General features: G+C 39.7%; 2 protein-coding genes across 3 annotated transcripts; one reads left to right on the forward strand and one right to left on the reverse strand.

The window, feature by feature from the left end:
• The first annotated feature begins 1,040 nt into the window (after positions 1-1,040).
• Positions 1,041-4,864, forward strand: LOC144052424 (uncharacterized). The gene is made up of 5 exons (XM_077566476.1): positions 1,041-1,126; positions 2,923-3,000; positions 3,102-3,170; positions 3,801-3,873; positions 4,153-4,864. The coding sequence occupies exons 2-5, from the start codon at positions 2,977-2,979 to the stop codon at positions 4,512-4,514; spliced, it is 528 nt and encodes a 175-aa protein (XP_077422602.1). The 5' UTR covers positions 1,041-1,126; positions 2,923-2,976; the 3' UTR covers positions 4,515-4,864.
• A 687-nt stretch (positions 4,865-5,551) lies between these two features.
• On the reverse strand, positions 5,552-11,493 carry LOC144052178 (histone H4 transcription factor). 2 transcript variants are annotated; one of them, XM_077566056.1, is made up of 10 exons: positions 11,430-11,493; positions 10,772-10,938; positions 10,471-10,694; positions 9,605-9,716; positions 9,385-9,537; positions 9,224-9,298; positions 7,600-7,720; positions 7,388-7,526; positions 7,194-7,318; positions 5,552-6,170 (listed from the first exon to the last, which is right to left on the reverse strand). In XM_077566056.1, exons 2-10 carry the CDS (start codon positions 10,917-10,919, stop codon positions 5,759-5,761), a joined length of 1,509 nt encoding a protein of 502 aa, XP_077422182.1. In that variant the 5' UTR covers positions 10,920-10,938; positions 11,430-11,493; the 3' UTR covers positions 5,552-5,758. The 2 variants fall into 2 exon arrangements, with proteins under 2 accessions (XP_077422182.1, XP_077422181.1); XM_077566055.1 differs by having other exon boundaries at positions 11,409-11,489.
• Positions 11,494-11,712: the final 219 nt, after the last annotated feature.

The raw sequence follows: 11,712 nt of genomic DNA on the forward strand, positions 1-11,712 counted from the left end.
TTACATTTTATTGTTTTATTCAAAATAAGCATCGACTTCAAATTAGCTGGGCAATTTGCACAAATTCTCATAAGCACAAGATAAATTACTTCAATCAATGCATATGTTTTTTCATGAAGTAAACATAGATGGACCTTAATTCAAAAAAAAAAAGCTTTTTTAGGGATTATTGTACTTTTATAGTGTAAATTTAAAGGATTTTTTTTTTTTTCAACATGGCCTTTTTTGGGTTTGAAATAATGTGCCACCTGCTTTATCAGGCTTTTTACACCTTCAGAAAGTGAAAACTAGGTTAATTTTTTTATGTACATCTTTTGGCATGGTGAAATAGGTTTGTTAGGTGGCGGGCATAATTGTTGACTGCACTTCCTTGTCGAGATGGAGGCTGTGAGTAAGTCCTGATCACGTGAAGGAGAACCTTTCATCCAATCAGCAGCTTATGTTCAGCCTAATTGAATCCAATTAAAGGGCAGCCCAATTAGTGGAAGGGCCATTCAGGACACCAACCAGTGCCAAAAAGATGCAAGTAAATGCAATTAAATATTTCTGCTTGGAACTTAAGCATCTTGATGATCATATCAAGGATTTGGTTTTCGTCATGCACTTAATAGGCAGGTGTCAGCTGCGTTTATTTATTTATTTTAAATTAGCAAAAATCAGCTGTTTTTTTTCTCCCCAACCATATTTTTTGCCCCAATTGTGTGGTGTTTTTTTAATACACGTTGCAATATCAAAGATTTTTTTTTTTTTTTAAGGGATATTACATACTACTTATAATACTACTCTTTATAAAAGAGTGTTGGGACGAAACAGTTTTCGCTCTGAGATTTTTTATTTTTTTTTGCTCTTGAAGTTACTTAAAATGGTTCCTTGGCCTTTAAAAGTCAACGTGAAGGTGAAATATTGTTCTCGTTGTGGCTCACATTAGTTTGCTGATAGGATCAGTGTGAGCCACCAGGAGGAGTTAATGGTCTTTTGCTGCTCTTGTAACACTGACAAATGATTGACACACAAACACACGCACACACACACATTGTTGATGTCACTGTGGACCTTGACTGGAGAAGTGACTCATTTGGATGGTCCGCAAGGGGATGAGGAAGGTGCGAAAAGGAACATACAGCAGGTAGGTGACATGTTATTTATAATATGTAGAAAGGTAATATTGATGATTTAATAAATCAATTGCAATGATTAAAAAATATATATTTACTTTTGTCTTTTTTATTATTATGCCATTTAATAGTTAATTATGAAAAGTAGTGCAATATTTACATGATTTTGTTAAATGAATTTAGCTCTGCAGGATGTCAAAATCCACCACTTTTTTTCTTTCTATTTTTTTTATTAGGAAGCTCATTGGTCACGTTTTTTAAAATAGTATTTTAATATAGTATAAAATGCTGCCAATTCTAAATGGTTAAAGCACAAAGTGTCATCTATAGAAAAATATAAATGTAGTTTGAATAGTCAATCCTTAGCTTCTTTATTAATAGTTCACAAAAACAATATTTCAAAAAGATAGCTAATTGAATACTGACATTTAGAAACTTATTTGTGGGTGTAGCTTAAAAACTTTATATACTTCAAACATAATTAAAAATAATCATTTTTAAATCAATTATTAACTCTTATGAGAGACCCTGTATTAAGAAAGGTTAGCCTGAATTAAATTCAATAGTGTAATTATGTAGCTTTTTATTTGGAAAACGTTTATAAGGATATGCTTAATTAAATGAACCATTGTGTCATTAATTTACCTTTAAAAAAAATGTATGATAGCCCTAACTAAATTGCATTAAAGATAATTAATGACTTATTTATAAATGTCTAATAGGGGAAGCCTTAATTATTTTTTTCTACCCTTCATTAAATAAATGTAAATGATGTAATTATTTGTTTATTATATTTAACCTTGAGATCAATTTTAGCTTCAATTCAATTAATAATTTAGCTTAAACCAATAAACCAATTAGAACCACCTTATAAAGGGGCTGTGAAATACAATTTATTGACATGTATGACACAGTACAGGAGTGTGTAACCACAATTGCAATCAGACTGATACCCAGCCTTATTTTAAGGTATCGGTACTCACAACATCAGCCGATACCAATATCAGTCGCCATTGATTGCCATTAATTTTGTGCAATTTTAAGGATTTTATATATATATATATATATATATATATATATATATATATATATATATATATGTAAATAAAGGGATTTATTTGAAATTATGGGTGATTGTTTTAGGGAATTTTTTGTGACATCACCGCAAACAATCAAACAAGAAATTTGTCAGATAAACACACTTAAACCTAACAGAGGAAAAACAGGTGAAAGGTTTGCTAATGCTCACACTAGACAAGATCAAATGGCAAAGCTGCTCACCCAGGGCCGGACTGGGGAGAGGGAGCTAGAAGGAGAGAGATAGGCAAGTTGTGCCCTTGCTATGGATGCTTGACAAATGACTTAAATGGATTGGAGCATACAAAGCCTCAACTGGATTAGCACCTCCAATGGGATTTCGGGGCAACTCATTTGCATGTTTCACACACATACACACTGATTTGTTAAAAATATTAAATGTGTATTAAAAAAATAAAATAAAAAAGAAGAAAAAATGTGTTTTTTCCGAAGTCTTCTATCATGTACTAAATAAAAGGCATTCAATGTAAACACGTCTTTCATTGATTCAATATTATTTATTAAACCAAGGTTCAATTAATTCCATTAGTATTTTATATTTATTTTAGGTTTTGTGGGTCCTCTGCTGTTTTCATTGTATCTGCCGTCATCTTCCATTTTAAGACAACAGCCGTGTACGTAAAGCAATGCTAGTCCAGCACAACTAGCTAGCATAACTAAAGCAACTTTTTTGTTTTGTTTTTCTTTTCCTCTTGGTTTGGACTTTCAGATTTCTGATAAACACTGACACGACCTGGACGGGCCTTCGCTCCCTCAACAAGCCATGAGAAGCCCTCGACGCACCTCTGTAAGGACACCACATTATACAGTACATAAGAGGCTGTTACATATGTTACATGCGTGTGTTTTCTTATGAGCAAATCAAGTGTGTGTTTGTGCACGTGACAGAGCGGCGTGAGATGGGGCGCACTGCATGTGTGCATCGCCTGGAACATTTATTACAGCCAGCAGCTCAAGGTGATTTGACTACTTTTCCTTTCTTTTTTAAATTTTTATTTATAGATAACGCAAAAGTTATTATATACTAATTTATTTATTTTTTGCGAGGAGACGCATGTTTTTTTTTTTTTAACGAGTTGATGTACTTCCGGGTCATCTTTGGTGTTACCAAAAGCGACGAGGATGGAGCGTATACAGCAGTGGGAAAGCTCAATTGAATTTTATTTCGAAATGGATTTAAAATACAAAGATAAAAAGTCTGTACTGTCCTCCTCCATAACTCTTTCCGGAACCTTGGAGACTCAAATCTACTTTGATGGGGCCACCGCCTTTCACTCGCGCATTCGAGGCAACAGGATCCAAGCTGACCCGGAAGTACATCAACGCGTAAAATAAAAAAAATAATTAAATAAAAAGCGTCCGCTCGCAAAATATTGCGAGGGAACGTAAACGTTTTTGCGCAGTAAAGCAAATCACCCCCCCCCCCCCCCCTCTACCATGTCACCATAGGGGCTCCGGAGTATTTATTTGGCGTGGAAGCGGATATAAAGTCTACACACCCTTGTTCATACGCTAGTATATGAGATTCAAATTCAAAATTTGAGCAACCAGGTCAATAACATTTACATTTTGTGTGTCTGCTTAAAGCGCAACGCTGCCAAACGTGATGACGGTCTCCATGGCAACAGTGCATCCCCCGTCTCCACGTTCCCTCATGCAAGTGAGTGTACAAAAAAGTGTCTATTTTTATTAAACATACAAGTGAGTGGTTGTAAATTTACGATAATTACTTGATAATATCTATCTAGTCTACTGTCTAGTGGTAGCTAGTGAACATGGGTTCATGTTTGTGTACATGTTGGAAGTATGGTTTTAACGATCTCATTTTTTAAGTGTCCTGCGCCATCTTGTGGCATCTATATGTAATTACAAGCGAGTGGCGGCTAAATAATTGCCAGGCTCGAGTTGCTCGACCCTATCATGCTTCTTTTCTGTTAAGAGTCTCCTTCCGCTTTTGGACTGGTGAGACCAAGAAGACCACCGAAGACCCTTCACCGCCCAAACCCGCTGGAGGACGGTCCGAATGCGCTTACAGGAATATGGCGGCATCATCACACCAGAAAGAGGCAGCTTATCCTCGTGAAGCAGCAAATTGTGGGAGGGTCGTCACGAGTTGTGACAGCACCACACGCTGGCGGTTCTTGGTACAACCCGGAACTGTTACACAGAACCTCGCGACACTTTCTAGGAGTCAGCGACAAGATGTCGGAATGGACTCATGGTGGCTTTGGCAGCTTTTCCAGGTCGCACTTTCACCCTCACCAGGGGAGCCATATGGCGGTAAATATGGTGCAAAACTAACTTGTAAAAAAAGTCTAAATTTGTATCTGTAAAAGTCGTGATTTGTACCTGTAAAAAAAATGTGAACCTGTAAAAAAAAAAAATTGTATGTGTAAATTTTTTGGGGTATCTGTAAAAACTAATTTGTACCTGTAAAAGTCATGATTTGAACCTGTACAAAAAAAAATGTGTATCTGTATAAAGAAGTGTAAATTTGTATCTGTAAAAGTTGTGATTTGTACCTGTAGAAATGACAACTTGTAGTCAAAGAAGTCGCCACTAGGAGTCACAAGTGTTTTTTCTGCTGCTGCCCAGTCACGTGAGTTTTGCACCAAATATCTCGCTACAAATGGTGCAAAACTGATTCGTACTTGTAGAGCACCGTGATTGGTACTCGTAGAAGAAGAGGGGCGGGCTCTGGAGGATTTGGGCGGGCTAAAGCTCAACCTCATTGGTTGAGCGAACGACAGTGGGTTGAACTCAAATGACACCACGTTTTTATCATTATGACTTTTTAAGTCTTTCTGTAATGTGATTCACTTTTCAAATAAAATGTGAGGATTAGACATTTAATAATATATCATTTTCAATATTTCAAATTTAAATGTAAAAACGATTGTAATTGTGCAATTAAAATGTAGAAATGATAATTATTCAAAATTTAAAAATGTTATTGGATTAAAGTTTTATTTAAAATGCAGAAATTGTCATTATTAAATACAAATGTAAACATATAACTATTTTGTAAAACAATTGCACTGCATTAAGCTGCAAAAAAAATAAGTGATTGTATTATAGCTAATACTTTTAAAGAAGTATAATTAAAAAAATTGCATCAGCATATAAAGCATAAAAACATTAGTGCACCGATTCAACACAACTCCAGCAATATTTAAGTGAAAAATATTTTAACAAATAGGTTCAGAATCAGGATTATGTCAATCATTACATTAAATCTCCTTACATAAAAAAAAAAAGATGTTGGAGGGGAAAAAAAAGTTTGCCCCATTCACATGATGCCACTGACAAATAACAAACTTTTAACCTGATTGGCTGAGTAATTAACACCAGCATGAGTTTATTTGACAAAAATGATCAGCCCATTTGGGATTGGCTCATAAAACAACAGGAAAACACGCGTGCAAATCTAAAAGCAGGAGACGCATACTTAATTGTCATTGGGGGAAAACTGCATTTAAAATCTATAACAAGGCAACTTGAAGTCAACAATTAAACATGACAATAAAACAACATTTTGCTGCTCATCACACTACATCCATGCCCAGCCCCCTCGCCACCATGGTGAGGGCCCGCACGGCCCCGGACGTGCCGCCAGGGTCGGCCTCCTCCTGGCCGGACCCGCCGGGCTCGTCCTCGATGTGCGGGACGGTGCTCATCACGCAGTAGACGGGCGAGTCGCCGGCGCGCCGCGGGCTGGACTGAGCGGACGTTTCCTCTGAGGAGGCGCAAGAGGAGGAGGAAGAGGAGGAAGAAGAGGAGGAGTGGTTTGGCGGAGAGCAGTCGGGCCCGACGGCGGCCTTCTCGCCGCGGCTTCGCCGACTCTTGCGAAGGCTGACGACTTTCTTGTTCATGTTTTTCATGATCTCTTTGGTCACCTCCTCCGTCTCCACGCGCACCATGTTGAGCTTCAGGAAGCCGTCCACGTCCTTCCTGTATCTGCGCAACGGTCATCGTTTCTTTGGCATTCGTTTCAACAAATGCAATTATGCCATCTAGTGGCAGATAATTACTTCAACACAAATCAATATCACACTCATTTTTTACACGGTACATCTTTTTAATCTTAACTCAATTTTATGATTAATGAAATTACTGTATCAATGACTACAAAAATGCAGCCATATTTCTGTTAGTTTAACATTTTTTTCACATTTACATTTTATTGTACATTTAGAACAGAAATAAAATTTGTGATTAATCGTAAGTTAACTACTGAAGTCATGCGATTAATTACGATAAAAAAATATAATCGCCCGACACTCCTAATTATTATATATTTTCAAAAAAACACTCATTATTTAACAAATAAAAACAGAAGTCTGTTTTGTTCAACAATTTGATTTGTATTTCATTCCATAATATATATTCTTAATGTACAGCAAACAAAAATGTTTTATAAAGGCCTATTTTGGTATTCTATTTGAATGTTTCTGTAAAATAATATTAAAAATGTCTACTTTACATAAAATATTCAGTGTTGTTAATGTGCAGCGAAGTTTCTAAAAGATGAATGAAGAACATTATCTGTTTTTCATACTCTTGTCAGCCATTTTTATCCATCTCAGGGGGCGGCCATTTTGCCACTTGCTATCGACTGAAGATGACGTCACAGTTGCTCAGGTCTCAGGTAACCAATCACAGCGCGGCTTCAGAAAACAGGTGAGGTGTGATTGGTCGTTGCCTCAGCCCTGAGCAACTGTGATGTCATCTTCAGTCGACAGACAACAAGGGGCAAAATGGCCGCCCCCTGAGACGGAGAAAAATGTCTGGATTTTGCTTCATAACTCATATTCCGCAAATGTAATATTAATCAGAATGTCATGTTTAGACTAGTGAGGTCACATATATTATTGTCAAGAAATGTTTAAGCTTGACTTCTACTTTAAGAAAACTTGCCATGCTGGCGTCCATTTTGAGCAATTTACACGACCAAATATGTTCCGTGATGATGTCACCAACCTGAATCTGGAATGTCCCGAGGGCCACTTGAGTTCATGTTTCTTTCGCAGGTGAAGCGTGAGCGTGTAACACCAGGAGAAGACTTTGTCACAAAGGTGACATTTATACTTGGACATGCCCCCCACCTGCACATAAAACATGACATGACTCATCTCATGAACTGGCGTCCATTTTTGCCCGACGGTTCGACCGACCTCGTGCACCCTCTTGAAGTGTTTGTTCAAGGTCTGGAAAGTCTGACAGGAATATGCGCAGCCTTCCATGGAGCAGCGGAACACGGAACCCTCGTTGTGGACGTCCATGTGCTTCTGGAGGTCTCGCTGGTTCTTGAACCTGACGTGAGGAATGGCGAGCACGGGTCACACCTGTGTTTTGTTTAGGTTGGCGCGTTGGTGCGCGAGCGGACCTTTTATCGCAGAAGTCGCAAGGGAAGGGCCGCTCGTCGCAGTGTCGGAACCTGATGTGGATCTTCAGGGCGGCCAGCGTGGTGCACGTCATGTCGCAGAAAGGACACTTGACTTGATTCACTGCATCACACGTGACACCACAATTGTTTTTTCCCCCCCTTTCGGACGTATTACTGCAACTAGTTGATAGTTAATAGATAGAGATAGACCGATATGCTTTTTTCAGGGCTGATACCGATTATCGGTAGTCAGGGAGGCCGCTAACCGATATTTGAAGCTGATATACATTTGCAGAAAAAAAAAGTTGGTGTCAATTTTTTTTATGATAAAATAATAATAAAAACTCCAGCACTTTACTGTTTAAATGCTTTCAAGGACATGTTTATTAAACAGCTTTTGTATAATGTGGCTTCCGCACACTAACTCCCAAATAGCCGCTAATTTGCAGGCTAACTGTTAGCTCGCGGGCTAAACATTCACCCGCACGCTAACTCCTCAATAGCTGCTAATTCGCGAGCTGTTAACTCGTGGGCTAACCGTTCACCCACACGCTAACTTCCAAATAGCCGCTAAAAAATGGCTATTAGGTTAGCCCGCGAGCTAACCTAACAGCCGTTAATTTGCGAGCTAGCCGGTTAACCCGCGGGCTAATAGCCACTAATTCGCGAGCTAAGCGGCTAGCTCGCAAATAACAGCTATTGGGTTAGCTGGCCATTTTTTAGCGGCTATTTGGGAGTTATCCCGGGGTTATCGTGTGGGTGAACATTTAGCCCGCGAGTTAACAGCTCGCGAATTAGCAGCTATTTAGGAGTTAGCGTGCAGGTGAACGGTTAGCCCGCGAGCTAACTGTTTTGCGAGTTAGCCGGTTAGCTTGCGGGCTAACCATTCACCTGCACGCTAACTGCCAAATAGCCACTAAAAAATGGTTTATTAGTCACCTGCACGCTAACTCCCAAATAGCCGCTAAAAAATGGTTTATTAGGTTAGCCCGCGAGCTAACGGTTAGCTCACGGGCTAATAGACGCTAATTGCTGCTTATTGGCTGTTAGCACTGCACAAGCAACCAATCAGATGGTGCTGTGGTCGGGCCAATGCTGCAGGGAGTCAACAGTTGCTGACTCAGAGCAGTCGGAGGAGAAAAGCGCCCGTCAGAGCAAAAATAACAGTTTTTAACTCTTTGACTGCCAAAAACGTTAAATAACGTTTAGTAAAATCCTATGGATGAGTGCCAAAGACGTTAAAATACGTTTTTTTTTTCAAAACAGAGGTGAAACTAACCATTTTCTATTGTTGATTACTGAAAAACGGAATAAGGTAGAAACAAACTTTTTTTTTCTGATGAAAGATGAGAGTCCAATCTTTCATTTGGTAGTATGTGTGTTTCCATAGTCCAAACACATAATTTTCTGTGGACCTTGAAAGATCAGTCAAAAATGCTTAAATCGGCTGGCACCCACGGCATCCCTTTTCTGAAAACGTCTGGCAGTCAAAGAGTTAATATATCGGCCATCAAAACAAAAAAAGAGGCCGATGCCAATATTCATAAAGTGCTGTATATCGGCCGGGCCGATTATCGGTCTATCCCTTGTTAATAGACTTTATAACGTGAGCGTAAACACTTACCATGTTGTCGTACGTGGTCCCTCAACAATCTCTCGCTGGAAAAGGCTTTACCACAGTGTTCACACACCAGTGACTCTATTATGAGAACACGTTTCGGAGCATTAGAAGAGCAGCGAAGAATCCGCTCTGATGTGGAGATGCTGTTTGCGGTTTCCTCTCACCCACTGGCTGGGCTTGCCTGTGGAGGTGGTCGAAGAGCTTGGTGTTGCTGTAGAACATGCAGCCGCAGGTGGGACAGGCCACCAGTCTTTCTTGCGTGTGGCTGCGCATGTGTTCTCTCAGCCGGTAGCGGATCTTGAAGTAGGCGTGGCAGCCTATCGGGACCAACGCGGGTGAAATGAGCAGCTTGGAGCAGAGCGAGCGGCGACTTGAGGGTCCTACCTGACCAGTGGCAGAAGAGAGCCTGCTGTCGTTGCAAGAGCGGCTGCTGCTCGGCGCTTTCAATGTGATTGTCCACGTGGCGGTAGAACCACTCGGGATTGGTAAATGTGCTCTGGGGAATGACAAAATGTGAGTTGGTACAGGGTTGCCCTGCTATACTGCAGTTTATCATTCGTGCCCCTGCCATATCATTTTTAAAATGTTTGTTTTCTTTAGGGGTGTCAGACGATTCATTTTTTTTATTGTAATTAATCGTATGATTTCAATAATTAACTCACGATAAATCGCATTTTTTTAAATAATTTGCGGCAATAAAGGCGCTTTAAATTAACTAAAAATTAACCCATTACATTTTGAGACCCCTATTTTTTTGCAGTTTTTTTTTTAAATAAAATACTTGCATGTGGGAAAGGAGAACCACAATCGCCGATGCACCTTTTTTGTGTTTAAAAAAATGTGCGATTATATGTTTTAAGGTTCTTTTAATAAGTTAGAATGGGTTGAAAGGGTGTTGGAGCAACGCAGGGTTATGATAGCTTTGGATATTTCATTAGCTATTGTTTCCTTTTGACTTTTTTTTTATTCAGTTAATTAGAATTCACTTTTAGAGTGGGCTTTTTTTGTTTTTATTTTTTAAATATATATGGCATATTTGTTTAGCCTTGGATAATAAACAAACCAAAATTTTGTGCCGTAAATGTTTTATTCTGTCAGCTGTGCAGTCCGCCACTGCTCGGGCCTGGTAGTTGGGGACCACTGAAATAAAGTAAACGGCAATTCCCAAACACCTGTTCGACTTTCTTTCTACTGTATGGCCAAACACTAATACAGAAAAAATACATTAAAAATACACCTGTATCACATACATCGCAGTTCTCCCACTGGCAGACGTGTCTGTCGGAGACCTCGGGCAGCAGGTTGTTGTGCACGGCCAGGGTGCAGGCGGGCAGATCGGGGCGGGACTGCAGCAGCTGCGAGCCCACGAACTTGAGCTTGCCGTGGTAGTTGTGGAAGTACGCGTGCGCCTCCAACTCGGCCGGGCGGCCCATGGAGACGAACTCGCAGCCCTTCCACAGGCAAGCGTACTCATCTGAGGAAACAGACAACGCGGTCAATACGGAGTTCGTGGATCACACAATTCAAATGACACATTCTCGCCAGCCGCACCCAACTCCTCCAGGGCGTCCTTGTCCCCCAAGTACTCCGTCAGATGAGCGGACATGTGGTCGCTCAGCTTCTCCATGTTGCATCCTATGTAGCTGCAAGACGCCCACTCACACGCCACCTCAAAGCAGCCCATCCTTTTGGAGGTCATCGTGATGAGGGCTTACATGCTGGGCACAGAGGAAGACATTTTAGACAGCAAGCTGAGACTGGTTTGGTTTAAAACAAAAATCTGCCTCATATTTGTTGCATGCAACAAATATTGATATTACTATTACGTTGCAACTGTAGGTCAGTGCGTTAACGGCTAATTAACGGTTATAGGAAGCTAAGCTAAGTACATTAAGGGTTAGATTGATGTAATTTAATTGAAGGTCATCTGTTATATTTAATGTGTCACATCAGGTAGTTTGGTGATAAATATATAAATAGCTAAATAACAGCTAAGATGAATTACAATGTCCAATTTAAAATGGGCAAAAGTTGGTGTTTTCATAGCCAACAACCCAGCGTTAGCGTATCTTATACAGTATAAATAAAAAAAATGCATTCATTCGCTAATTGTGAAATCTTTAGTAGAGATGTCAAGTTTAGTATTACAATCATGAATGTTTCCCACAATACGGGAAATGTTTCTTACAAATATTTATGTGACACCAACCATCCAACCGTTCGTTCCCTCCACTTGCTTTTCTGCCTTTGTTTACTTCCGGATTTCCCTGGCACCAACCCGGAAGTGATCTTCATCTTCCTGAGATTTTTATCAGCAGAACAAGCTACGTCTCGCAACAGAGCCCTCTACCGTCATTTTAATGTTTGCACTACTGTACTGTAATTCAAAATGAGTGTCAAAAAACTTTTTATTAATACGACTTAAGCATACTTGACAAACATTATTGACTGGATCATGACGCAAATAGCAGAACTGGGGTAGATGGTCCTTT

This window comes from Vanacampus margaritifer, chromosome 5 (assembly GCF_051991255.1).
Source record: "Vanacampus margaritifer isolate UIUO_Vmar chromosome 5, RoL_Vmar_1.0, whole genome shotgun sequence".
Lineage (NCBI taxonomy): Eukaryota > Metazoa > Chordata > Actinopteri > Syngnathiformes > Syngnathidae > Vanacampus > Vanacampus margaritifer.

Coding starts and splice junctions, on each gene's coding strand:
- LOC144052424 (XM_077566476.1), top strand. CDS start 2,977: ATGAGAAGCCCTCGACGCACCTCT. Junction 3,171..3,800: donor ATTACAGCCAGCAGCTCAAG/GTGATTTGACTA, acceptor GTCTGCTTAAAG/CGCAACGCTGCCAAACGTGA. Junction 3,874..4,152: donor CTCCACGTTCCCTCATGCAA/GTGAGTGTACAA, acceptor TTTTCTGTTAAG/AGTCTCCTTCCGCTTTTGGA.
- LOC144052178 (XM_077566056.1), bottom strand. CDS start 10,919: ATGACCTCCAAAAGGATGGGCTGCTTTGAGGTGGCGTGTGAGTGGGCG. Junction 9,538..9,604: donor TCTCTTCTGCCACTGGTCAG/GTAGGACCCTCA, acceptor TGGTCCCGATAG/GCTGCCACGCCTACTTCAAG. Junction 6,171..7,193: donor TCGGGACATTCCAGATTCAG/GTTGGTGACATC, acceptor ACCGTTGCGCAG/ATACAGGAAGGACGTGGACG.